This window comes from Fonsecaea nubica (assembly GCF_001646965.1).
Source record: "Fonsecaea nubica strain CBS 269.64 chromosome Unknown Scaff100, whole genome shotgun sequence".
Taxonomy (NCBI): domain Eukaryota; kingdom Fungi; phylum Ascomycota; class Eurotiomycetes; order Chaetothyriales; family Herpotrichiellaceae; genus Fonsecaea; species Fonsecaea nubica.
This window is the reverse complement of record NW_019173773.1, coordinates 58,507-84,972: the sequence shown is the minus strand read 5'-3', so window position 1 is coordinate 84,972 and position 26,466 is coordinate 58,507. Positions and strand designations below refer to the sequence as shown.

At 53.6% G+C, this 26,466-nt stretch overlaps 10 protein-coding genes across 10 annotated transcripts; 4 read left to right on the top strand and 6 right to left on the bottom strand.

Annotated features, from left to right (window-relative positions):
• Nucleotides 1-412: 412 nt before the first annotated feature.
• On the bottom strand, nucleotides 413-3,085 carry AYO20_09999 (hypothetical protein; the record flags this gene model as incomplete). The annotated part of the gene is made up of 8 exons (XM_022648264.1): nucleotides 413-606; nucleotides 777-1,242; nucleotides 1,351-1,450; nucleotides 1,552-1,834; nucleotides 1,930-1,999; nucleotides 2,212-2,382; nucleotides 2,465-2,916; nucleotides 3,010-3,085. 8 exons carry the CDS (start codon nucleotides 3,083-3,085, stop codon nucleotides 413-415), a joined length of 1,812 nt encoding a protein of 603 aa, XP_022495783.1.
• Nucleotides 3,086-4,226: 1,141 nt separating this feature from the next.
• AYO20_09998 (hypothetical protein) lies at nucleotides 4,227-6,956 on the top strand (the record flags this gene model as incomplete). The annotated part of the gene is made up of 2 exons (XM_022648263.1): nucleotides 4,227-6,417; nucleotides 6,496-6,956. The coding sequence occupies 2 exons, from the start codon at nucleotides 4,227-4,229 to the stop codon at nucleotides 6,954-6,956; spliced, it is 2,652 nt and encodes an 883-aa protein (XP_022495782.1).
• Nucleotides 6,957-7,688: 732 nt separating this feature from the next.
• On the top strand, nucleotides 7,689-8,181 carry AYO20_09997 (hypothetical protein; the record flags this gene model as incomplete). Its single annotated transcript, XM_022648262.1, has 2 exons — nucleotides 7,689-7,729; nucleotides 7,830-8,181. The coding sequence occupies 2 exons, from the start codon at nucleotides 7,689-7,691 to the stop codon at nucleotides 8,179-8,181; spliced, it is 393 nt and encodes a 130-aa protein (XP_022495781.1).
• A 482-nt stretch (nucleotides 8,182-8,663) lies between these two features.
• AYO20_09996 (hypothetical protein) lies at nucleotides 8,664-11,452 on the bottom strand (the record flags this gene model as incomplete). Its single annotated transcript, XM_022648261.1, has 2 exons — nucleotides 8,664-10,973; nucleotides 11,171-11,452. The coding sequence occupies 2 exons, from the start codon at nucleotides 11,450-11,452 to the stop codon at nucleotides 8,664-8,666; spliced, it is 2,592 nt and encodes an 863-aa protein (XP_022495780.1).
• Nucleotides 11,453-12,006: 554 nt separating this feature from the next.
• Nucleotides 12,007-13,153, bottom strand: AYO20_09995 (hypothetical protein; the record flags this gene model as incomplete). The annotated part of the gene is made up of 2 exons (XM_022648260.1): nucleotides 12,007-13,038; nucleotides 13,094-13,153. The coding sequence occupies 2 exons, from the start codon at nucleotides 13,151-13,153 to the stop codon at nucleotides 12,007-12,009; spliced, it is 1,092 nt and encodes a 363-aa protein (XP_022495779.1).
• A 452-nt stretch (nucleotides 13,154-13,605) lies between these two features.
• AYO20_09994 (hypothetical protein) lies at nucleotides 13,606-14,385 on the bottom strand (the record flags this gene model as incomplete). Its single annotated transcript, XM_022648259.1, has 1 exon — nucleotides 13,606-14,385. One exon carries the CDS (start codon nucleotides 14,383-14,385, stop codon nucleotides 13,606-13,608), a length of 780 nt encoding a protein of 259 aa, XP_022495778.1.
• A 1,119-nt stretch (nucleotides 14,386-15,504) lies between these two features.
• AYO20_09993 (hypothetical protein) lies at nucleotides 15,505-16,911 on the bottom strand (the record flags this gene model as incomplete). Its single annotated transcript, XM_022648258.1, has 1 exon — nucleotides 15,505-16,911. One exon carries the CDS (start codon nucleotides 16,909-16,911, stop codon nucleotides 15,505-15,507), a length of 1,407 nt encoding a protein of 468 aa, XP_022495777.1.
• A 2,018-nt stretch (nucleotides 16,912-18,929) lies between these two features.
• AYO20_09992 (hypothetical protein) lies at nucleotides 18,930-19,710 on the top strand (the record flags this gene model as incomplete). The annotated part of the gene is made up of 2 exons (XM_022648257.1): nucleotides 18,930-19,406; nucleotides 19,615-19,710. 2 exons carry the CDS (start codon nucleotides 18,930-18,932, stop codon nucleotides 19,708-19,710), a joined length of 573 nt encoding a protein of 190 aa, XP_022495776.1.
• Nucleotides 19,711-21,415: 1,705 nt separating this feature from the next.
• On the bottom strand, nucleotides 21,416-22,633 carry AYO20_09991 (hypothetical protein; the record flags this gene model as incomplete). The annotated part of the gene is made up of 1 exon (XM_022648256.1): nucleotides 21,416-22,633. The coding sequence occupies one exon, from the start codon at nucleotides 22,631-22,633 to the stop codon at nucleotides 21,416-21,418; it is 1,218 nt and encodes a 405-aa protein (XP_022495775.1).
• Nucleotides 22,634-24,676: 2,043 nt separating this feature from the next.
• Nucleotides 24,677-25,970, top strand: AYO20_09990 (hypothetical protein; the record flags this gene model as incomplete). The annotated part of the gene is made up of 2 exons (XM_022648255.1): nucleotides 24,677-24,883; nucleotides 24,948-25,970. 2 exons carry the CDS (start codon nucleotides 24,677-24,679, stop codon nucleotides 25,968-25,970), a joined length of 1,230 nt encoding a protein of 409 aa, XP_022495774.1.
• Nucleotides 25,971-26,466: the final 496 nt, after the last annotated feature.

The following is a 26,466-nucleotide window of genomic DNA, read 5'->3' as shown; positions in this document are numbered from 1 at the left end:
AAGTATCAAGTCTCAAGTACTTGACAGGGGTACATTCGGTATAGATATAGGTTATATAGGTAGTTAGTCATCGTCAGGTAGCTAAGGTGACAGGTATAATCATGACAACATCGGCGATTAGTCTGGGTGGATGTGATATAGTCGGCCTCTCCCCTTTTCTCCTGGGGACAGTTTTTGGAATATTAGTGTGAGAGGGACAAGCCTCTCCCTCCCCTTCTTGCGCTCTCTCACCAACACACACACGTCTTTTTCCCCTTCTTATACACCTACGCGGCGTAAATCGTCTTGAATATCTCCCATTCTCTTTCCCTCCCTCCCTCCTCTTCTCTCCTTCCTCCCTCATGTCCTTCCTATCCTGCCTTCCCCTCTCTATACTATCCTATCCCCCTCCCCCTCCGCTAAACCTACCCACCTACCACGTCTCATCCCCCACGGCCAACTCGACGCCGTTCCACGAGAGCACCGAGCTCAGCCGGTTGGCCGAGAGTGAGAGCGTGAGCTTCAGGCGGGCGAGGTAGAAGCTGCCGTGGCGGCCCTTTGGCTTCTCGAGAAGCTTGCGGTCGATGCCCGTCAGGTCGTACTCGAGGACGTGCGAGACGGTGAGTTCTAACACAGTGTGAGCAATGAGGGGATCAGGTCCATTATACCAATGAAAATAAGGACCGCAGCTAGGGGGTTGGGTGGGAAAAAAGGGGGGGTGCGGGGGACTTCCCCGCGAAATACACAAGAGGAAAAGGGATAAACGGAGGGAAGAGAGAGAGAGGGCTTCTTCTTACCATCCAACGAGTTCTTGATCTTGTTGGGCCGGTCCTCGTCGTCCGAGTACGAGTAGACGGTCAGGTGGCGCTTGGCCTTGTCGTTCTCGCGGAACGACAGAGAAATCAGCTGGGAGACGGTGGTCGGGGTGTCGGACAGGACCAGGTCGCCCTTGTTGAGCATCCAGAGCAGCTGGCCCTCGACGATCTGCGAGTTGGTGATGGGGTTGACGGTGATGTCGCGCTCCTCGTGGTGGATCTTGGAGAACTGCTCGCTGACGCTGATGCCAAAGTGGCGCGGGCACGCCGTCGCGATCGACAGGTTCGAGATGGTGTCCTTTTCGATGCCGTGCAGCACGGCGCCCCGGACCACGGCCGTCCACGACGTGTCGGGCCGTCGCAGCTTGATCCGTCGCAGGCGCAGCGAGAATTCAATCTCTTCTTGCAGGTAAGGCGATTCGCCGAAGCCGCCGACGAGGAAGATGTTCTATCCCCCAAAAAAAGCAAAGCGGATTCATTTGTTAGTATTTTTGCTCTCTATTCTTTCTCTGTCTCATCCCGCAGAGATCGGCGGTGCAGGCAGGGAGAAACTCACCTTGACTTGCTTGCCCAGGTTGTCGATCTGGCGGATATGCCCTGTGAGCAAATCCATGATCTTACCCACGCAAAAGTCGAAGAATCCAGTCATTGTGGCGCTAGAAAGGAACAGGGGTGGAGAGTGTCAGCAGGAGAAGGCAAACACTGGCTCAAACATAGACATTTTCGGAGTGTGTGTGTGTGTGTGTGCCTTTCTTACTTTGAGATCTTGATCTCGCCGCAGTCGACGCGGCCCTCGAGGGTCAAATTGTGCAGCGGCGCGGGCAGATCCAGCGCCATGTCCCTGTGGTTCTTGTGGAACTGCTTCTTCAGCACGTCGAACGACTTCATCAGTTCGCGCATGGCCTTGCTCTCGCACGTGTGCGAGCTGACGCGCTGCAGGTCCTGGTTCAGGTCGAGTTTCTCGTAGTATTTGTTGCCGAGCTGCTGTCTCAGCCATTCCTTGAAGGCGATGTCGATGTAGATGGCGCCGCATTTGTCGCCTGTTTGGGAGCTTTAGCATGTATGTCGTCCAACTGTTGTCCGCGCCGCCGCCGAATAGTGATATAAAGTATAGGGCAAGGGGAGATATACGTACCGGTTGGGACTCCGATTCTCTCCAGCACGAGTGACGGTTCCACCTGTTTGACCTTGTATGATACGACATCCTACCACGCGAGAGCCCTACCGTAAGAATCTGCACAATTTGGGAGGATGTCACCATGAATGAATAGAAAAGAGACTTACGACGGTACCACCACCCGCATCACAAAGAATGAAACAAGAATTTGGCTAAATTCCGCCAGAATTCCCGTCAGTCCCCAATGCCACCAAAGAAAGTCGCGGGCAATCGACGCTCGCTCCAACAAGTCAAACTCACCTTGAGAAAGATTTCGCGGACCTCATCCTTCAGATACCGCGCCGTGTAGATTGCCGCCGCCTCGGGCTCTGTGATGAACAGGACGCTGGCCAGCTTGGGGAAGTTATGCTGGTTGAAACCGGCGGTGGTGAGGGCGCGGAAGGTCGAGTTTTTGGCCCGGTAGGACCATTCCTGTTGCTCATGAGATTAGGGAGGCAGATGAAGAGGAGCGCAGGGAGGTGGTCCCCCTGGGGCTATGAGAAATATTCCATACCGTCGGTACAGTGACCACAAGATCAACCGGGACGCGAATCCTGATGGAGAAGGAGAAATTGGCAATCGCCGCCAGCAGGTGCTCAAACACTCTGGTGAGGTAGTCGGTCACGACCCTCTCGGCGGACTTGTCGCTAAAGGCGTGCTCGGCGCCGGCACCCTTGATGTGCTGGAAGCTAAAGTCGCACATGCCGTCGAGGGCGTGGAGCATGAGGTCCAGCTCGCCCGACACGTCCTGCAGGTCGAGTTCCAGCTTGGTGTGGACGACCGAGATGGCGTGTTCGCTCAGGTCGTAACCCCACTGCTGCTCCATGGCCTCGGTCGACGGCGAGAAGGAGATGACGCTGGGGATCTTCTTGTGGTTGCCCATGTTGTGGCCCCAGTCCTCCATCAGGTCGATCTCGTCGAGCGGGAGATAATTGGAGTTGGGAGTTGCGTAGGCGACACCTAGGCCTAGTGATCAGCAGCAGCAGCAAAAGAAAGAACCAGTATACCAAAATATGCGTGCCGATGTGTGTGGTGGTTTGTACCAGGGGATGAACATACCTGTATACGTCGTGCCATAGTCCACAGCGATGACGAACCGCTGCTCTCTGTGCGGTGTCATTCCATTCTCGTCCATGATAATAGGAGGGGTTATGTAAGTATTGTGTATGACTAGTTAAGAAGAGAGTCGTCCCCTCCTCTACCAAAACACCAGTAAATAAGGGCGAGAGAACCACGACGTCAGAGTCAATCAGTCAGCAGAAAAGTGAGAGACGCGGGAAACAAAGAGCAGACGCCAGGGAACTTGTCGGGCCGTCAAGCAAAACAGAGAAAAACACATACATATACGAGTATGTAAGATTCCCAAGGGTAGAGAAGTGGGAGGAGGGGCAGGAGAGGAAATGGGCAGCTTGAGGCTGAGTGGTAGGGGAGAGGCATACTTAGCTCGTCGTCCAAGAAGGGACCAAGTAGCCCACGTAGGGATGGAGACCAATGGGCCAGGTAGCCAGGTACAGCATGGTCTCAGTTGGCCAGTCAGGCTGAGATTGGTTGCCACGGTGGTCTGGACAGTTTCTTTCGACGCCTCACGGTTGTCATTGTGATTGTGTAAGGTGATCCTGTTGCCGACATGTGTGCCGCGGAATGAATAGTCCAGTTCTAGTCAGGCTCACCAGGCCAGAACAGACCAGACCAACCTAGTTCAGCCTCTGTATGCATCGCTTCCACCAGGGAGGGAAGGGGAGAGGCGTAGCATGCATTGCGTCCAAACAGAGTCCGGAATAGCCTCCACCAGGGCCACCCTCTTTCTGATCTAGTCAGTCGAGTTGTAGACGGCGCTAATGCACGCGTCCAGGCGACAGTGTGAGGCAACCTTACAGCCTCTCTCGTGCGTGTGTTTGTGAATGGGTGGGTGTGGATCCCAGAACAGCCCAAAGCACCAAACTAGCCAAAAGGGGTCAAGGTTTATTTCAGCCCCGCTTTACGCCTCATGGCCCCCGCTCCCTCCTCCTCCTCCCTCCTCCAGGCTGAAAAGTTGGGAGAGGGACTCACTTGTCTTCAGCCTCATAAATTTCTCGTAGGACTATGTTTAGTTTTCAATCTAGGCATCCGAATACCCGAGACACTCTCGCAAACCTCAGACTTCCAGCCCCTCCAAGGCTTGAAAGACCATAATCCAGCATACCCAACATCTTCAATGGGAGTAATAGAACTCTTCATCCAGGCCAGTCTACACTAACATTGTTACATCTTCGTCTCATCTACGGCACTCTTCCACCATGGTCGGGTTAAGGAAAAAGGCCAGGGGCATGTTACGCGAGATTTCCAGCCCCAGCCTTGCTCCAGCACCTCTGCGTCTATCATCATCCAAAACGGAACCCAGTGACAAGTCCGAGGTGACTGACAAGAAAGCGGCTACATTGGCGACACCGTCTACCATTGCAGAGAGTTCACCTATCTCGCCGCTCTCCAGAACTACCACTTCAGCCAAGGGAAAGAAGAATGCGGCGGAAAATGAAAATGTTCGCTCCCTAACAGAACCACCACTGGTGCCCGACCATGATCCAGCAGCAAGCCAAAGTTCGGAATCAAAAGCCTCTACCAAGTCGCAACGAGCAGAGCTGGATCCTTTTGGAGACGGGAATCGCCTGTCGCAAAGTGCCACAACCATTCATGAGCTCGGGGATACATCGTCCAGCACAAAGACGTCGGAGAGCCGTGGTGGTCTGTTCAGGTTGCCCATCTCCATTGGCTACTCGAAGCCAACCACTGCTGACCCTGCGGAGCTACCCGGCGATCAGCCAAAGCCAGCCTATACGAAGCCGACTTACAAACCGGCAGGCCCGTCGGAGGTGGACGCGATGGGCGACAGAACACAATGTCAAGCGGACGGCCAGTCGAGTACAGGGGCCTCTCGCTCGACTAGAGCTGCCGACGATGAGCTCTATCGCCTCGAAAAGGAGATCCGGAGAGCTGCGCAGGGAATGGTGAACGACAGTGACCTCGACGCTGCATTCAAGAAGCGGGGCACCAGCGGCGCGCTCAAGCTTCTCGTCGAGACGTACGAGCCGCTGCTGGCCGCGGAGAAGGATTTGAATGATCTCGAAGACAAGATTCGGGCCGCTATGAAGGGCCATGTCCGGACCATGGAGGTAAACGCAGAGATCAGAAAGCGCGGCACGGCGGGTGGTCTCCAATTGCTGCTCGACCAGTGTCAATCAGCCCTCAAAGCTGAGCAAGCCCTACGACGCGTTGAGGAGAGTTTGCGATCTGCAAACCACGACGTTCGGATGACTGATCTCAACAGTGCTCACAAGGCTGGTGGTGCCGAGGCCATGCTGGCCCTCGTAGTGGACGACTACCAGGTCAAAAAGTCGGCATCCCTCGTGCTGGAGCGTGTTGCAGGTCAGATCAGAAAAGCATCGCCCCAGACTGCGCGGAAAGAGGTGGACAATGCGTTGAAATCAAGAGAAGCGGGAGTGGAGAGCGCGCTGGGTATCCTCGTGGGGGCCTACCAACCCTATGCCGATGCATACAAGGAATTGACTAACATCGAAGGCGAGCTCCGAAGGGCTGCCCGCGAAACATCATGGTCCCAGAACGTCGATATCGTCTTGAAAAAGTCAGGTCCTGAAGGAGCTTTGAGGCTCCTTATCGAACACCTGCAAGCAAAGACAGAGGCTCTTCGCAAGATGGAAGGCCAGTACAGCGGACTCGAGCAAAGCTGGAAGAAGTTGACGGGGGAGTGCCACAACCTTAGGCAGGAGCAAGCCCGACATCAAACCCAGATGGCCGAACTCAAATCCAGCCATCAAGCCAGAATGATTGATGTCGAGAAGACCTGGAAAAGTACCCTGGAAAAGCAACAGAGAGACGCAGCCAGTCAAGCACAGATGGTCGAACAACGCCATCGCGGCGAACTGGACAGCCGAGACACCATGCACCGAAATGAAATTGCGTCGTGGAGGGCAACCATGCAGTCTGCAAAGGAAAAGCACGAGAGTGAACAAAAGAAGCTGAAGGATGCTCTGTTAGACACGGAACAACAAATCCAGCTTGAACTGGACCGCCTCCGGGAAGAATTTGAGACGAAAGAAAAAGAGTCTCGCAAACGGGAGATGGAGAGGATCGAGCAATTCCGACTAGAGACGGAGGAATTGAAAGGGGAGCTGGTCAAGCGAGACCATTTCAAAGGCCTGTCTGACCCGGAGATCTGCACCCGCTTCAAGAAGCTGGCCCAGGAGGTCAACAGCTTCGCAAGAATCCAATGGGAAAAGAAACGAGAAGGCCGGTGGCCGGTTCAGGAGCACGCACTGCGACGGTCCGAGAATCCCCGGAAGTTGAAGCAGCAGCTCGTGCAAGGCGGCATCTGGATGATCCTAAGGGACAAGATCTTCCACTCTCCATTCGGAGTTCTTGGTGACGAAGGCCAACGAATACATGGTGAATGGACGAGCGAGTTTGGCGAAGGTAAGGGGCATTGTTGCCCTGTTATTTTGCTTCCTCCTCCCCAGTAGTTTCCAGGCTGATGAAATCCTTCCATCCCAGATCCAGGCTCGGAAATGCCACATTGGCCAGAAGCCACCGAGGAATCAGAGACGTGGCGGTTCGAGCGCATCAAGGAATATTGGGACGCCGCGAAGAGGCCCGACTCTGATGCATCCATAAGGCTGAAGCCTGCGTATGATCAAAGAGTAACAGTCACGGTGGACGAGATCCGCAATGCGGTTGAAGCCATCGCGACCTTGTCGCCTCACGACCTCCAACTCATCCGTGAATTTGTCGAGCTCGCCGCCAGCTTCTGGCTGGACGTGATGGCGCAGAAATGCAGGGTGTATCTGATCTTTCCCGCCCAGGGCACCAATCCCCTTGTCCAGCGCAAGCCGTCAACGGCAACATTGGATCTTGTGATTCAGCCCGAGGTCCGGAGGAGGGGGAATGCCCAGGGCCAGCGCTTTGCCCGGGAGCAAGTGGTCAAGGGATGTGAGGGACAAACGACCAATTACTAGGCCGCGTCAGGCTGAATGTGTAGGTAGGAGGGACACGGAGAGGAGTGTCTGTAGTTACAAGCAGAGTAGAAGTGGTCCTCGTATCGGTTCGTGCACTAGGGCTGCAGGGAGCCGCAGGTGCAGATGCAGGGAGGACTCTGGACTTATGCACGCACTAGGACTCAGCTCCTGCAAGCCCACTGCATCTAGCGAAACAAGGCAGAAAAACAAGGCACAGCAAGGGTCGCTTGGAGAACAGAGGCTGGCAATTGGGCAAGTTTGAGCCTCATTGTGCTGAGATTGTACTGGATTGGGAGTGATGGATGCCTTTTTTCCGCCTCACCCAAGTCAGTCAGAGTCAAGTCCATTCAATGCTCGGTGGTGGCTGCGACCAGCTTCTCTCAGCCTGATCAGTGACACTTCCCACCCCCTCCCTCTGCCGACCAGGAACCCCCGAACATGGGCACATAATGACCCCTTTATCTTCTCGTATTCTTTCTCTTTTGTTCATATGTGTCTGCTTGTGAGGGACTTTGACTGGCTAATCTGTCGAGCAGACGGTGCTATGGTCGATCGATAGATATTGTCCCCTCCCTGATCGAGTCCAATCCTTTCCGATCTGATCGCTCGTTCACATTCCGACATCTACCTATGACATACGGTACACATTGACAAGTTTATTCCACCTCTACAGGGACAAAAAAAAAACACTAGAAAGGGGAGAGAGGATCGACTACCAGCACAAGATAAGACATGGCGCCCCCTTCTTCAATCATGCGGCTGTTCAAGACCGAGTACGTACACCTCAACCTCTTCATACAAGACAATCGAAAACACACGCACGAAGTATTGACTGACCCTCTTCCCCCTGTCCTCTTTTCTCCGGTATTGTAGTAAAAACCTCAAACTCATCTCCAAAGCCGACCGGCCCACCCCGCGGCCCAAGGGCCAAAAAGTCTCGCCCGAGGAGCTCCGCCGCGTGCGCGAGATGATGCGCCAACGGTACACGCTGGACCTGGAGATCTGGGGTCTACGCAATGTCCGTAACCACAACAGGGAGATTGTCGAGGACAAGATGCGCCGCGCCGACGCTCTGCTGGCCTGCATCCGCGCCACCGTCGCCGCCATGGACGGCCGCGACTACTTCTCCAGGGACGACGAATACCAAAAGCTGCGGGAGATCAAGGCTCGCGTCATGGTCGGGGGCAGGGACTGGATGCAGAACCCGCCGTGGAATGAGGACTGAGGTGGTGTGCAATACGATCGGAAGAGTTGGTTGGTTGGCCGTGGCAGTAGCGGTGATGGTGATGGTGGTGGTCCTTGATATATCCTATACTCTACGCAAGAACCAAGACTGGAACTCCATCTCGAGATAGAGAGTAATTTGCCGTCGCTCCACTCAACCCGCCAAATCCAGCCATGTTCAGCTTGACATGGTTCTGCAAGTTTGCTCTTCTTGACATTTGCCGCATGTGGGACGTTCATGATCAGCGGTACCAGATATATACAATATGACCTCATCTTCACTATACATCGCGCCCGACACTCGCCTCTGGAAACAAACGACCAGGCTAGCAATTTAGAAAGGGGGTATCATCATGCCAATCCAGACAGAAAATGCTTTCAGAAATGCTCGCTAATCCAAATTCAAGATCTATTACCCAAGTGCCTCGCGCCCACAGCCATCCACATTATTGTAGTTTTCGTGGTCGCCCACCTGTGTCAAAGTCATAATCCTTCTGCCAAACTCGCCTTCAGGCCCTCTTCGTCAACCATCGTTACCTGTACACCCACGATCTTCGGCGCCGGCTTGAACCCTGGTACAGGCCCTTTCTGATTGATGCCAGGAGGCCTTCCGCCCATGTACGACGAAAGCAACGATGCTTGTATATGGGTTTCGCTCGAAGACGACGTGGTGACTGAAGCGGTCGGGGAAGGCAGGTCGACATCGGTCTTTACGGGTGCAGCACCCCATTTGCCTCTCACCCATCCACCGAAAAGACGCCCAAATCCCGAGGATGAAGATTGTCGGTCTTCTGACGGGGAGGGTGACAGATCTGCCAAGCCGCTTAATGCGGCGATGCTCGAGCTGACACTCCGTTGCGGCACCGGATTTCCAACTGAGACGCCGCCTGGCCAATCTGTGCCCAATGATATCGTAGAGCTCAATGCCGTGTATTCCGTGACGGTAGTCAATGGCTGTGCAGAAACGATCCTTCGAGTCGCCGACGGCGAGAGAGCAAAGTATGCCTTGTTTCCCCTTAGGACACTCGATGACTGGGACTTCGAAGAACTTGGACGTTTTGCAATATGTATATCCATGCCAGATATTGACACTAGCGAGTCGTGTGAGGATGTACGTCGAAGGCTGGGTTGTGTGGTAGGGTTAGAGTTCGCGTCGGGTTTATATGGAGTGGTGGGCTGATACAGAGTGTTGTTTTCTGCTTCATCTGTTGGTTCGTCTGACATATTCGGCACCGCTTCCCCTTCGATGAGTATATCTGGCGGCTCTGGCTGGATTGTGTCGTCCACTATTTCAGCACTAAGAAGTTGGGAGGGCTTGGGCGTCAAATCACGAGACGAGGACTCTTTGATCTCTTCTCCAGGGTCTAGGTTAGCATCACCTTTCAAGTCCGTAAGCTCGGCTTCTGGAAACACTTCTGTGGCGTCATCGTGGAAATCCTCTTCTGCTAGTAGCTCTTTTGTTCTCTCGTCATAATCAGATGCGGACTTCAGCTGGGGAGATGTGAAACCACCAGTCGACTCGGGACTCGTAGGCCTGGAGGACTCTTCGCCGGCTTCAATTCGGTCGAAAATGGAGCTGGATTGCTCTAGATACGATCGCGGAGAACTTGGGAAACTCGACATCACAGACGAGCTGGTAGCCGCGGACTGTAGAGACCACCGTTTTCTCATGGCTTGTGGATGATGGAGAGCGATGGGCAACACCGGGCTGGAAACAACTCGATACGGACCGGCCATCGGTGTTGTAGGTGCAGAAGACTCTGGCGTAGATGGAAGAAAACCCACACCCAGCGCTGTCCTTTTGCGAGATGACCTTCGAATTGTCGGAGCCCGATCTCGCTTCGCAAGTTTGGCGTGATAGTGGTGGTGGACATGAACGGACTGTTGCACATTCGAGGAGGGCTGTGACCAGCCTAGTTGATCGCTCAAAGGTACTGATGTGGAGATGGCCCCAGGATTGCCGTCGTCTACAGGCTGATGCTCCAGAATCTGCTCTCTCAGATTCTGCACCTCCTCGTTTGACGCTTGAAGCAACTCCTTGAGCTCAACAATACCAGCCTGCAGATTGGCATTGTCCTGGAGGATGTCCCGCACAAAGTGGCCGACCACATTGCTGTTCTTCTCGTTGGCGTTGAGACCGCGAAACGCAGCAGCGGATTTCAGTCGACCTTCCGCACCCCCTAGTTCCCTCTCCAAGACACGTTCACGTTCGAGCCTCGCAATGATCTCTTCGTAGCGCTCTCTGTCCTCCTTTGCATCCCACTCGATTCGTTGAACATCATGCTCGAGTTGGCGGACTTTGATCTCGCTCTCTCTCCAGCGCTTGATCGTGCTCCGGATTTCCCCTCTCGCATCATCTGCCTGTTGGGCCATTGTCATTCGTTCCCTCTCCATCTCAAGTATCTTTAACTCCAACTCCTCTGTCCGCCGACTGAGACCGTTCAATCTTCGAACCTCGACTTCACAATCACGGAGGAGCGCTTCGAGGCTCTTGACATGGTTGTCGCTCTCCTTGAGGGACGTATTGGCCGATTCGAGCTGGGTCAAGAGTTGCCGGTTTTCCTCCACAATCTTTTCGTTTGTAGTCTGCAAAGCGGCCCTTTCGTTCTCCAGTTCGTTGATATAGGCTGTTAGCCGCTGGTGCTCGTGTTCCGAGTCGGAGACGTAGGATTCATGGCGGCTAAGAAGTGCCTGAAGAGCAAACGTTAGCCCACTGCTCGTCTTCATTCTCTCGCCGGCGGCTCTGCACCCAACTGATGAGGGCATAAAGAAATCCATCTCTTCTGCCGCAGCCTGCAACGCGCTGAACAAACACAAACGGGACATGAAACAGCAATATGGGGAGTGCCGGACTACATAACGGCAGCCTCGTATTGACTCTCTCGCATAATCTCAGCTGGCATCATGCGGGATCGTCCAGGCACAACCAACGGTGGGTGGGGCAAAACATGAACAATACCCGATATTCCGAAATGTTGTGGTGCACGTACCTGACCCAATCTTGCGGCGGTCTCGAGATCTCTCTCGATGCCGCCCAGGATAGTGTTATTGTTTTCCAGATAGGCACATTCTATCCGCCCGCAGCAACACCGTAATTTCCCATCGCTACTTTGGGGACGAGAGTCATTGGACGGGGTCATAACGGTGGTGTTAACGTTGTCCGGAATGTGGTCTCGGCGCGCGTCGTCCAAGCTTGGGAGGGTGAGAAGATCATCGTTTGTGGCGCAAAATGATCTAAAGCGGGCCGAGGTGTTATTGAAGGGCGACGACATATTGCGCTGAGCATGGTGCAAGATCTTGAAGGAGAGGACCGCAAGGGCTCGAGAAGGAGGAGCCGCAGGTGAGGATGAGGGGAGTCTAAGGTGGAAGTGGTCGAGGTCTCTTGCGATAATCGGGATTCTGAGCAGCCCAGCCCTGGCCTGGCACCAAGTCGCGTTGGGATGGTGGAGAAAAGGTTCCGTTCGTTCGTTTTTCCCAAGTTCCAAGGTGGCACTTGATCGCCGCGGCTGCGATCCGAGGGGACGATTGGTCCAGCCTCGTCTTTCACTGTCACTCCAAATTGGTCTCCATTGGTCTCCAATCCGGTCACTGACACCCTATCACCGTCATTACTAGTGGTCCGCAATAGAATCGTAAACAATCCAAAAGAGTATGCAACAACGTTTGCCCCAGATCGGGACCGGAAAAGAAATGCGCTCGCTAATCAGCACACATGAGCTGAACTACCAACCTAGTGAGATTAACGAGGAGCGAATACGAGAAGGAAATGACATTGTGTAGCCTGAAGTCTAACATATTGTCAACAGAGATAACTACGAGGACACCCTCAGTCAGGTTCCTGCATCATTGGTCCTCGTCTCCTCCTGTCAAGAGCCCGCTGCACGGCTGCCCTCACCTCGGGGTTTCGTTTCAAGGCGTTTGTGACCAACGACTCCTTCATGCCTGACCTCAGATGGTCTGACTTCTCTGCATCTCCCTTAAACGGACTCAATCCCAATTGAAGCAATCCTCCGGACTCTGCATCCAATCTACCCGCCGCCTGAGCCAAGTGTGCGATCTGCTGCTGCGTCTGCAGGTCTCTCATAGCCGGATCCCGGGCCTTGGGAGGAGCGAGTTGGGAGATGAAAATATTGACAGACATGGACATCCGTCTCGCAAGGCCTAGAATTTGGAACGGAAGAAGATGTGGTGGAAGGAGATCTGGTAAGAGCCTCTGAGCCGTCGACACCCATAGTGCCACAAGTCTCGGAGGTTGCCAGATGTGTGTAAGGAAGTACAGCTCCAGAAACGCCATACAGGCAACCGCAAAATAGCGCCAGAATTGTCCCCATTTCGGCAGCCATATGTAGTTGAGCAAAATGAGCAGCCCGGCATTGGACAAATATTCAGGAGCCTTTGAGCGAAGGCCAGCATAGACATAGTCTCGGATCGTTTTGAGCCCAGGATGCTGGACTTGAACGATGACGGGTCCGAACCGATCGTACGCGAATCGTTTTGCAGGATCCAAAATAGTGTCGTGCGCCAGTTTGAATCGGACGAACAGTCCATCGGCCCCTGGGAAAGGCTGACCATTCTCATGCAACTTGTCCGGGTGATATTTCGCTGCCAGCTTCCTGAAACGACTCTTGACATCCCTTTCTGTCGACCATGGCGTGACTCCAAGCAGGGTATAGAAGTCTCCAGAGAGTCTAATGTCATAGAGGGCTTGGGAGAGGGTGTATATGAGGTAGAGCGACAAAACCAAGACGCGTAAGCGGCGGTTATGGTAGGCAAATATGGGTTCACCGGGCCGCGGGTGTGGTTGTCCAGCGCGAATGGTCAGACGATAGTATATCGACTGCAAAAATGCTGTAGCGTACTGGGTTGAGATCAGTAAGATACCTCCAAAAGCGCTGCGCCGCTGAACCACCTACAGCAGGGAGGAATGCCCATCCCACAAGAGAGAAGGCTTGTGTCACCACGCTATCAGCCATTTCAATCGGACGAGGCCGGAGTCATGACATTTCCAGGGACAAAAGAGGCCTTTTGGGTCTCTACACCGGCGCAGAGGAACAGCTGGCCTTCTCAGGGTTAAGACAGTTACTGACTGCGGTCGTGTGAGAGCAGAGAGCAGTTCATATTTTGGGAGTGCCAATTCGGATAAAAGTAAATGCGAATCCCGAGCCACGAACTCAGCCTTGGTCATGCATCATCTCAACAGATCCAAGTTTCACTCTCTTCATACGCAATCCTCTCACAATGCAATCGCCATTTGCCAATATCATGTCCATGCACCCTGCTGATACTGGTACTCAAACAGCGCTCAACCGCCTCTGGTCATTCAACGCCGCAATAACGAACAGTGATGCTTTACGTCGTCGACCACCCAACCCAATCAACGGATACCAACTTGCATAACTATACGATAATTGCCTTCACTTTGCGCTCACAATGATGAAGCGGAGGTCACCTCGGTCTTCTGCGACCTTTTGTCATCGCTCCAAAGATCGATCCCGCCGGCCGACATGTCCGACGAGCCAGTATTTTCCCAGTCCTCCAGCGGCACCGTCACCTGTGGCGTCTCTTTCCATTTCCATACTATGTTATCGCTGTCCAGGGTGAAAAAATGTGGCAGTTCGCATCCGGCAAGCCAGCGCTCTGTATGATCTTGGCCTTGGTCTGACAAGATCCATGAAAGGAGGAATGATGTCAAACGTGTCTGACCCTGCCATTGCTGTGACTCTGGCTCTGGTGTCTGCTGATGCAAGCTGGACTCGGAGATATCGTCAGAGATATCGTCGGGCGCGTGCGAAGACAGCGTTGAGTCTGTCATGCTTTGAACAATGAGTGTGGTGTCTGTTGTGGGGGCCTTATTGGATTGGAGGTTCGCTAATTGTCCGAAATCATCCAGGTGCAGGTCGCCATCGTCAATCCGACCATCAGTCAGACACAAGCACACGTTACATGGCGTCATCGAGTAAGCCAGGTCGGTATCGCCTGGCCCGACGCCTGAGGACGAGATTTTGTCTCTTCCGCTGCTTGCAAAGTGCGTATTTTCGAGGCTTCGAACCACAGCTATCTCACAGTGGTGTTTGCAGGTAGGAGGGTGCACGAAATGGTTGTCGAATTGTGCCCCAGAATGCACAAGCAGAGTTGCACAAGTTTCCTCTCCAGGCAGCGAGAGTTCATTGGGTGGAGAGGTCATCCAAACAATTTGTCGATCCATTCTTGAATGGCTGGAAAGGCAGACCCGACGGCTGAGAGCCGTCAAATAGTCAATGGAAGCACAACACTTTGTTCTCTCGTGTCAACAGCATATCAGCGGATACTTCTCTCTCGCGATTCAACTCGGACTACGGACCCTTAAGTATCCTGGTACCATGGTCTGGGATGATCACAGCGCCAGACACCATGGTCTGAAGCGCCCTTGACCACGGTGTAGCGCCTGTATGCTTTGAATTCTCCTTCCTGGAGAAACGCCCCCAGGCGTTGAGGATGACGCTCGTGGACGCAGTTCTGGATGCAACGAATCCGATAGGCGATGTCGATCAGGTCGTGGGGGTGGACCGCGCCGGAACTTCCAACCTTGCATCCGCGGTCAAACACTACAGCCAGATTTACCTAAGTACAATTCCTCAGGACCTCCGCCAACCGAGTTGGTGTCGTTTCCTCCAGGGTTTTGCATCGCCTCGAGTATCTCTCACCCTCGTGCCGTGCCGAGCTAGACTTGGAGAGTCACACGAGACAATCATCACGCTCAAGGCGGGGGACCGGGATTCGGGAGCCTAGGAAGCAAGACTTGCTTTTCCCCACGCTTGCCATCATTATCAGCACAAGATCGAATCCAGAATGCCCGTCTGCGGATCAACGAACTAGACTAATGGAAACAATGCACGGCTTTTCAGCCTGGCAATAGACGATGTCGGACTGAGCCAAAGACAACTCGAGATTCAATTCCCTCATTGTGGTCCTACTGCTGAAAGGCATACCTTGGGACGTCTAGTGCCGTTCATCCTTCTCAGGTTTCGAGTCATTTCCCACTGATGTCGAAGTTCTCCTCCTTCTGGCCACTTGGGGACGATCTCACACACCACGGCTCGTTGTGTTTGGGCTTCATTTGGGAGGGGTTTCCGCACTTTCTTCGCTTCTTATGCAAACGACCGTTTTTGGAATCTGCCTCCGGAATGGCACCGTCTGCTGAAGGTAAATGACAGTCTCTGTCCTTGTGTCACCCTACATCGACTGGCTCGATGGGGTCTGACTCGACCTTTTTGACCGATGTCCCTGTCCGTCGATCCCTGGCTCTCTTACCAGGTGACGCGCCGTTGTCAGATGTGGTCAGTAATCAGGCGCCGACATAGCTGAACTCGAATTCGTTGAACTTGATCTTGCCCGAATATGGTTCGCCACTGATGAAGTCGAGAAGCATATTCCTCAAACTCAACTGCCGGGTTTGAGGAAGATACTTCACCAGGTTGGCAATCCCGCTAGCACACCAGTGACAATCCCGCAAGTTCAATTTTTGCAGGGCATCTCGCACCATCACTGTCCCAGCACTCGCCAAGCGTGGCTTTGCATCGCGATAGTTCTGGCACATCATCCAAAGCAGATCGGCCACCGCTTGCTCTTTGCCTAGATCATGCTCGACCAACAAATCTTCAATGTACCCGACATAGGCTTGGATTGCGACCTGCAGTGCCATCATCTTGGACACCAATTTTAGGTGAGTCTGCCCTGCCAATACTCCGAGGACTCCGCACATGATCGAAATGAGGATCAGGACGCACCGTTGCTGTGCGATGAACTCATCGATGTCGCCATAGACACTCACACTCTTCCCTGTTGTCTCCCGGAACAGGAACTCATGTACCCTCAAATCCTCAACGACGTAGGGGCCTTTGTCTTTCAGGGGCAACAACTGCCTATCTTTCCATATCCGATCGACGTCTCTGAGGAGAGACTTTAGCCACCCCAGTCGCATATTTGCGTCTTCTCCACCCCACATCCAGCTCGCCTCGGGGTCCCGATAGATCCCCTCGAACCAAAGCGCCTGTTCCTCTCTCAACCGATCGTGGAGGCCGTCTTGCAGGCCGATCTGACGGATGATATCCCTTCCGGTCCTAAAGTGAAGCACAGCCCTCTCACGCTCTCCATATCGTTGCTCAAACGACGCGAGACTGATGATGGACGTCAAGATCAGTTTGAGATCGGCGTTGGAGCCAAGTTCCACGTTTTCCCGAAGAATTGTGATTGCTTTGGTCTGGTGCTTCAATGCCGCATACTCCAGGGCCTTCTTAGTGGCCGGCGTGGCGTATTTGGCATTCATGCGCAGTTGGTGCAGTGCTGAACGAGCCATCAACGTATGGAAATGAGTCAAACATGAGCCCGCTTGATACTCCCAGGATCCTTTGATCGAGGGTTTTATCTTGGGAGACAGGGCATAGGCAGTTTGCCAGTAGCTGTTCTGGCCGTAGAAGTGAAGGAGCTGGTTTGTCACTCCATCTACCTCGATGGGCAATGTCTCGAATGGGTCGACGAGGCATGCTGATATAGCTTTGGGCGCAGGCGGTTTCGGACTGTTGATGAGATGCCGCGATCTGACACTGGGGGTACTGTACGAGGTCGTACTGCGAGCCTTTGGTCCATGGGAATTTCCCGCAGCAGAAGCCAACTCATCTTCGGACGTATCCACGTCGTCTGTTTCCCAATCTGTCGGGGGAGTCTCCGTACCGTACAAGCTCGATTCCGGCATAGTTACGAGCAACCCGGCCCCCAACTTACAACTCTTACATCACCCTTGCTTCGTTGAATACAAGGTTCCGGCAGGAGTGACAACCAGGGTTCTCATGAGAGGGGCTGGAGTTGAGGGATACTTGAGAAATCGCGAGGGACGAAACGGGGTGTGGGCGTCCTCATACGAGCTTCGTCAACGGGGGAATAGGCGCTCGCTTGCCGGCCGAAACATCCAACGAAACGCCAAATGGTTCGACTTGTTGAGGGTGCCCCGCTCAGATTTGTTGTTCGCTTTGAGACGGTTCGATGTCGACGAGTGATGACAGCCACTTGTTTGCCTTCCCAGGCTTCCCGTGGTTTGGACTTGGCCGATTGTGAACAGGTTGCTAAGCCGGACCGAGAGGGATCCCGCCTTTGGTGAAGCCCGAAGCCACCCCAATCTGGACATTTAGGCATGTCGATCGTTAACTAGGAGCCCTAGACCTCGCTTAGAGAGCTGGTCCCCGTCTTTCAACTCGCAACCTTGTCGCCTACTGCCTTTCCCCTCTCTGACTGACTGTCCCGCCGAGCCGCCTCGCGCCCTCGCGCACCCAACGGTCAGAAAGCTTGAGATTGTCATTCGATTCCAAAAAGTATATTTCGGTCAAGTCGATGACACTGTTGCCGTCTAGTCAGACACAGACACATAAGGCGCCTGGACAGGGTTGTTTACGAGTAGCTGTGGTCTGGCCAGGCGCCACGGCTGCCGCGATACCGGTCGTTTGAAGTGGTGGAGTGACATAGACTCAGTACACCGATAAGATCTTCTCAGGCGCAGCTTACGGCTCTCCTCCCGAGGAGAGAATGCATTCCCATATACAAGGGGTCCCAAAAGATTGACAACATGCAAAAGATAAGAGGCAGAAACGCAGACCACGGCCCTCAAAGACGGTGACAACATGTATGTAGGCGGGCACTTGTGTTCCTCTGCCGCCGTTGGCATGGTTTTAGGTCGTCGCAGCAGAGCATAAGCCCGGGACACTGTGGTACCAACATACCTAAGGTACCAGCGCATATGCCACGGCATGGCTTGAGGGCCTTTGCCGCAGGAAACATGGTCCTGATGGGTCAGATGCGCGATCATGGAGCCCGTACGGGAGAAACTGCCAACAGGCGCTCGAAGTATGGGGTACCGAGTACATTATCTCTCAAGTTCGGCTCGCTTTACGGCACGACGGCACTTGAAACCCCAACCAACCACAACGACATGCATACCTACTCGCTACTCGCTAGGTACTCGGAACATACATCTAGGTAAACAGACTCGGTATCTATTCTCGCCGAATCACGAGATGGTCGTCGGTACAATGGCAGATCATGGTATGCTGTACGGTCGGTATACTCTACTGGAGAACTTGTCAGATACCGAGCTACATGTTACGCCAATCTAACAAAAAGCACCTTGCTCGTCCTAGAACGATATTGTGGAATGCTCTTGAGCGTCATGCCTACATGTGGTGGTTCTGCTAGACTTTGTCGTCTCATTGCCATAGAGACTGCGCAGATGGCATCAGGGCCTTCCCACCAGGCTATTCGATCAGAGTAAGTAAGTACAAAGACGTAATTGATGATTGGGGACTGCGGCGATTGGGCGGTTAGTCGCCTCGACTGATGTTAGGTATCTGGCACGCCTGGCTAGGTGTGTAGGTACCTACTCATATACGAGGTACTGTACATAGGTATACGAAGGTGTGGCATGAGGGGTCGAAGGGCGCGGAGAGACAAAATGTCGAGTCCCCTCCCCCGCTGGAGGCTCGGCGGGACCCAGCGCGGAACGATCATTGCGTTGAATCGTGATAACCAAAGAAAAAAAAAAAGGTGACACGGGCACTTCAAACCAAGGTGTGTTTCATGTATCAAGGAGGGAGACTACCACAGCCCCATCGCCTCACTCACGACTTACAGGACAACAGTTGACTGCGCGCTTGTCTGCGTCCGTATCTGTATCTCTATCTCTGTCCCCGTCCCCGTCTCTGTGACTGTGACTGCGAGATCCTCATGGAAGGCCACTGCCAATGCGGGCAGATCCGGTTCCGCACGCCCCTCCCGGAACCCCAGGCGCTGTACATCTGCCACTGCACCGAGTGCCGACACCAGTCGTCCTCGACGTACGGCATGACGGCCATCTTCCCCTTCTTCGACATCGCGGCGTTCGCGCCCCGTCCGGGCGCCATCGCCGTGTACGCGCGCCCGAACCCGCACGGCCGCACCGAGGGGTACTTTTGCACGACGTGCGGGAGTCGGCTGGTCCATGTGGCTGTGTCGTCGTCGTCGTCGTCGTCGACGTCGCAGCCGCGCACCCTGAGCGTCAAGGCGGGCTGTCTCGACGGACTGTCCAAGGAGATGATGCGTCGCGCGGTGCACATCTGGACGAGGTCGGCCGTGGTGGATATCCCCAAGGATGCGCTACAGTATGCGGAGGAGCCGCCGGGGGGGGAGTTTCAAGGAGGGGGGGGAGGAAGCGGCGGCGAGTGGGTAAAGAAGAAAAAAGGGTGACTGAAGTGAAGTGAAATTGGGTTGGATTTGTATTGCTCCGCGTTTGGTCGGAATTTTGAAGGAACTTGGGGTTTGGGGTTTGGTTGGTTTGGTGGCCTCCTGGCGTGGCGAGGGAGGGATAGTAAAGGACTCTTCTTCACTATTTAGCGACTGGAGAGGCGAGGACTCGACTCTATCTGCTCTCTAGGAGGCACGGCTCATCTTTGCGCCCCGGCCAGTCGATTCCCTTGACCTCGACCCAGCGACCACCACCTCCGCAGGCAAGAATCTCGCATTGAGATGACATGGGATGAAATAGCCCAGCATTACAGGCTGGACGCTGACCTCTGTGGACCGGGCCTGGATCATGACGACGTCTCCAGCACCGGCGCATGCGCTAGTCGCGGTGGCATTTTTTTCTTCTCCTTATTCTCTGACTGTGGCTGTTCCTGTCCTTGTCCTTGACTCTGCTCACCCCTGCCGTCCTGCCCTCTTGACCCGCCTCGACTCTCACCCTCGCGTTCGTGTTCCTGTCGGCGTTTACTCTCCGAGATGTCGTATTCCTCTTCATCCCTGTCCTTGCGGTCGCAGCACCAGCAGCACATGAGCATCAACCAATTCACGAGGTCGAACATTTTGGGGGGGCGCGTGTGTCGACGAATATCTCGTCCCCGTTGATGTCTGCTAGCCTGCTAGCAAGCTCACCAGTCGACCAGTCTGCCTTGCCCTGGCCTATTCTGCCTTGTGCTCTCCTGTGCTGTCCTGCCTGCCTGACTTTTGTGTTGCGTTGTGTTGTGCTAGAGAATGAACAAAGTTGATGTCGACAATCTATCGATCTTGGGGTTAATCACATGACCAGTCTCGGTACAGGGGTAATGAATCAATTTTGGGGGATATGAAACACGTACTACATACCTTTTGTGGAGAATTCTTGCCGCGCGTCAGGTAGGTAGTGATCAGTACCTCGTACCCAGTGCCAGCTAAGCTAGTATGACGGTTTCGTGAGGCCAAAGGAAAATGGAGGTTCCTGGGAACGTGTCCGATCTACTCAGTAGAATTGAAGTGAAGGAGAGTAAGGAAAACGGTGAAAAATTGCGTCGTGAAAAAAGGTTGTGGTGAAAAAGAAAAGGTATTGGTCGAAACCCCGTGTACGAGGTAAAAAGTGTCGAGAGAGTGTGTAGAGGGGGTGGCTGTGTTGGGTGTTGGGCGAAAATCCGAAAAAAAAGTGAACACAATTCTCCGATCAGGAAAAAAAATAACGTATTATTCTTGTTTTCCTTTTTGGATGGATGATGTGTTTCAGGTCTAAACGGTGGGGAGGGAAATGTGTCTCAGGAGACGTGGAGTGAATCGAGACAGCCTTGCACTGCCTCGTCTGTTTGTGGGGAATCCAACGAGTGAAAAGTAATAAGAGATAAAAAGGGGCGTTGCTGCCTTTAAAGGTCAAGTCAGCCTTGCCGTTTCAGATGCGAGGGAAACAAACCCCCTTTGAAGTCGGAGGGACCACTTGAACTGCATATAGATGTACCGAGTACCTCGTACACGTGTATCGAGCACGACAAACAAGGACATACTAGGTCAGTACTCGGTACGTGGAGTTATGCGATTCAAGCTCCTTCTCAACATCTCTCGAGTCTTGACGCGTCCTTTCATTTTGGTCTCACGTGGCGATGGAGACAGGACAGCAGACGCGTATGGCCAGGTTGGAAAGCCTGGAAAGCCTGGAAAGCCTGCATAGGTGGGCATACACTCGGGTGTAGTCATATGGAGAGGCACAAGGAAGATCATCTGCAACTGTCCAGACCGGCAACTGGTTCCAAGAATAAACATTATGTACGAGGCGTGATGCCCAATAAATCTCCGTGTATGTATGCGTATGTGTATGTGTGTATGCTGCTTGCTGTAAACTCCTGTGGGTTCTCTTGCATACCCAGGGTCGAGAAAGTTCGTGGACGTACAAAAACGGGCTCTTCTCCTCCCTTCTCCCTCGTCGTCCTCCTCCGCTTCTCTCAGACGTAGATGTAGCAGAAAGGACCCGCGGTCGTCCACAGTGCGTCCTTGTTCTGTATCGTCTGCCCCAGGCTACCCATGATGATCGGATCGGTCAGCTGTCCGGGTGGGCTGTTGACGGGATCCAACGTCGAGGTGCCCCCCGCAAAGGCGTTCCTCCTGTTCTTCGGGTCCTGGTTCTGCCAGATCCACCAGGTCCGGTCGATCTGCGCGTGGTGCAGGAAGAACGTCGGCTCCGCGGGCGAGGCGAAGAGGTCGCCGCCCGGGTCACCGCCGGTCGTAAAGTGCCCGCCTGTGTGGACGCCGTAGAAACCGACGCTGAAATCACCCTGCATGCGGTTCTGGAACGACAGAATGTCGTTGTAGTGCGAGATCAGGTCGTACGAGTCCGAGTCCTTGGTCCAGTTGGAAGACACCCAGGATGAAATGTCACGACGGAGACAGCGAGGATTGTAGGCCAGAGGGTCTGGAGAGGAGTAGTTGATGATGCCCGGGATATCCAAGGTCGGTGCCACGGGACCCAAGTTGACCACGTAGTCCTTGAAGGGTCCCGTGTTCACACAGCCGCCGCCAGACCCGGGGGGAATGCAGTTGATCTGCGTGGGCAGGCCTTCGGTGCAGCCGTGTGGCTCATAAGCACCGTTGCCCGACATGCTGTAATCGCTGCCGTCAAACAGGGGCGAGTGGAGAGGATCAAAGGCGTACTTGCCCCAGTTCCAGTACGGTTGATACCCCGTGTAGCCGCATTCGTTTCGAAGCGCCTGTTCAAAGTTCCACGTGAAGGTCCGATGCCATGCCAGGAAGTTTGCAGTCCCATGGATGGACAGGGTTTGGTTGATATGGACCGCGACAAAGTCGTCGTACCGGGACCGTGCGCCTGCCGCGAAGTTGGGGTCCTGCGTCGGCTTCGACATGAGGCACAGCTCCGCGTCAATGTACGCGCGCCTCTCGTCTTTGGAGAGCGTAGACCATTCTCTGCGTACAGCCGCATTGAGCAAGTTGCAACTTCCGCCCGATGGATTCGTCACCTGATAGAACGCAAGATTGACAAGACCTTTGGCTGCTAGGATATCGGTCTGAAGAGTTGAGGCTGGTATGTAGATAGACGCGGTAGACACATCCGCATCCCGCTCCGACAAGTTGTCCTCAACGGGAGCTGGTGCTGCGCGTGCACGACCAACGGCCAACAAAGCCGGAAGGAGAAATTGAAAATGCATGGTGCAAGAGTACGAAGAAACAAAGCTCTTTCAAAGAAAGTCAAGGAGTGGACGGACGACACCAAAAGTCAGGTTCGAGCCAAATAATGGAACGCTCTTCGCGGAGGCAGATTTCCCAGAAGAAGAGAGAAACCTGGATCCCCGCTGGTTCCGCTGCGGTTATAACGGTCTTTATTGGGGCACCTATAGCTGCCACGAGGTTGTTAGCAGGCCACGCGAGACATTAGCCAAAGGAAATGAGATGGTAAACGTTGACACGCGGCAGTCGATAGTCTATCTGAACTCGCGCATAAGCATCTCGGGTATTTAACAACTATCGAAACATTCGTCGGAAGTCAGAGCGAGACTCTAGCGAGATCCTCTCCGGAGGGGATGTTGGATAGGCGACCACATCAGTGAACTTCAAGCGGAGGTGATCAAAAGCATCATGATCCATGTGGGTAAGTTGTGTGAAGTGGTGTGTGAGAATGGAACCCTGCATGGACCAGGTACTCGTAGCATGATGGGGCTTTGTGCCGATCACAGCCGTTCATGGACCCTGGCACCCAGGCCATGATGACTGATTTCGGCAATTGCACCACAATACAATACAAGACATTGACAGGGTCTAGAGATTGCAGGTGTGTATATTGGGGCCATCATCAAGACACCGGGTCTGAAGCTAATGTTGGTCAAGGGCAAAGAGAGCGAGAATTTGGTACCTCAAACTGTGCGTATACCTGGGTGGCAGGTTCTATGGTGAGGGGGTAAATTCACGCGGGATCCTTCGCAGAGATGGGATTTTGCTGCAGAAGAGATATTTGGTCGAGGGCAGATGGCCACGTTGGTCATTTGGAACGTGCCGAGCGGAACGAGACGCTAAAATGACCATCCGGGGTAGAGTTGCGGCGACTATACCATAAATAGTATAGTACACTGCTAGCGCAAAAGGCTAATTCCAACCCCTGCCAAGGACTTTTTCTTGCACAATTTCTCTCCTGCCCATGTGCTGTACGTGTGTGACTATGAGGACCTCGTACTGCACGAGGTATGAGTCGCTGCATTGTCGGGTTGTTGACTTAATCACATACTTTCCATCATGACATCGCACTCTCCTTCATCCTTTCATGGGACTCAGCAGCTAGTATGGCCCACACGAAGGTCGTTCACCGTGAAAGGCCTTACTCGACCATCACGAGTCACTTGCGCCGAGGAACGCCGAGCTTGGTTACATTTCTGTCTCCTCCAGCCCGGGGTCTATCGCGCTATACTGCAACCTTTTGTCTGAGCGTGAGGAGAATTCCAAGCATAATCCATGCAAGAACCATCCAACCCCTTGGAGCTCGCTAAAGTGATCAAATATTATTGCACAATATTAATGCAAAGGCAGCGCCTCGGCCAGATGTCTCCACGCTCCCCTGCACCGCTGTTATACCCTTCAGGGCAAGATTCATGCAGTCAGAAAGTGAGTTTTCCCCTGGACCAGGCATTGATCCACTCTTACGCTGAAGTGGCAAATGGACGACACATGTGGACAGGAAGGGAAGTGTCGAGGTCTGTAACTCTTCTTCTGACCTGAGTACAGCACAGAACGCTAGGGGTATTTACCCAGCGCGAACAATGCGCCGGCGTTCCTGTCTCCCTGTTTTGGTGGGTAGTCCCAAGTTGGCGCTCGATGGGATTATAGACAAGGCACAACAACCACACCAAAGGCAACAAAATGCAACCAGGACTAGACCAAAGGTGACTCTGTTGAGCTTTTGAAATGGCATAGCTCCTAAGGTATCAAATGCCGGCCAGGTCTCCCCGTCTCCACCCGAGGTTTTTCTGTGTCTTGAAACTGCGAAAAGCGCAGGATCTCAAGAGGAGGAGCTCCGCGGTTCATGTCCACAGGGGAGCGAGCTCAGAATGAGTTGGCATACCCAACTTGAAACTACAAAGAGCTTTGAACCATCTTGTTCTGACAATTTCAACCCCGTCAATCTCGCATTGTCCAGATGTCACAGGCCACCTACAACTGCCTTGCCTGGTTGATGCGACAATTGACACGCCTTCAGCAACGCCATGGTTATCTCGGGTCTTTCTCAGCTTTTGGAGAGGCAAGCCGCTGCTACTCCTCAATACAAGGATGAATCCAACGCCGGCGCCCTGCTCGCAATACACGGCACCTTCGGAGGCGTTGCTATCCTCACGGTTCTCCTTCGAGTCTTCGTGAGAGCGTTCCTGCTCAAAAGCCTCGGGGTTGATGACTATGTTATGATAGCAGCTGCGGTTAGTCTCCTGAGAGGCATAGCCCTTCACCCCGAGCATTTTCTCTAACTGAGTATTCTACCAGGTTTGCGAAATCGGCGTCATTGTCTGTTTCGTGGGCGAGAGCAATGCTGGGCAACTGGGGAGGCACCCAGCGCTTGTCAGCTTGCCTGATGCCACTCTCTTTTCGCACTGGCGATTCTTCCATTCCATAATCATCATGGTCGGCATAAGCCTTGTCAAGATCTCGATTGCATTCTTCCTGCGCAGATTTGTGCTGAGCAAAAACCACCAGCGTTTTCTTTTGGGGTGCATTGTCTTTCTCGTTGCCTTTACAATATCCTGCGCAGGCACTCTGATCTTCAACTGCGGCACGCGTGTGGATGCGAACTGGAATTTTGGTCTGCGGGCGACTGGACAAGCCAAATGTTTCAGCAACAACACGTTTACAAATATTGGTATTTTCAACAGCAGCGTCAACATTGCCACGGATGTCCTTTTTGCACTGCTCCCCATACCGGTGGTGTGGAAGCTGCAAGCAAATCTGCGGACAAAGCTGACTCTATGTTTTGTCCTAGGCTTGGGCCTATTCGCCTGCGTCTCAAGCATTATCAAGACAGTCAAACAGGCCCATGCTCTCGAAGACCCTGACTGGACCTTTCACGATTCCTTCTTCATGTGGAACAACATCGAGTTCAATATCGGTATCTTGGCTGCTTCGTTGCCTTCGCTGCGTCCGCTGTTTGCCAAACTTCTCGGTGTCACGCAGCGATTCACGTCGAACAACAGCCGCAATCGTGCAAATTATGGGTACAATGCCGACGGGCTTGCCTATAGTCGAAGCAGAACCGACAAGCGCACCTCACACAAACCCGCCAGCCAATACTATCAATTCGATTCGCGACAGTCGACCGAGCTGGGAGAGCTGCAGAGAGGCGCGAGCCAAAAAGTACCAAAGGTCACCAGCACGGTGAGCGCGGGCGATGACAACAGCGACAAGATTATGTTGGAGCAAGATTTTCACGCAGTCAGCAGCGAGAGTCCATGGACGAAACCGGTCCCTGGGGCCATCACAAAAACCACGACTGTACAGGTCTCGAGATACTAGCTGGAGGAACGGCTCACAGCACGGGCGGCAGCACGCACTCAGACGAGCACTCATTGTACCAGTATGGCTTGGACCAGCTCCAAGATCTCCCAGAAGATCACCTTTTTGGTGCAAGGGGGAACGTGAACACGAAGTTGAATGGCCATGATTATAACAAGAGGAGGAAGAGACTCCAGCCATTGTCGGCTGGGCTTGGTGACGAGGGCAGCAGTAGGACTGCCTCTGCATGTATATAACTGTATGATACCTTGGCATGTATAGCCTTTGCCAACCACCAAATGTGTATATTCGTATGAACCATTTGTTATCCCAGTTCCTTTACCTCAAGCCACCCACGTTTGATTCCGATTCCTACCAGTTTATGGTACAAGGAGGTTGGGGCCTGATCAAGCTTTTTGATCTACGAGTAGTGACAACAACTCCTGTCACTACCACCAGTTACAAGGTATGTGGGTTCAGGGGAACCCCGGCACGCAAATCCCCCCGTTGTTTCACC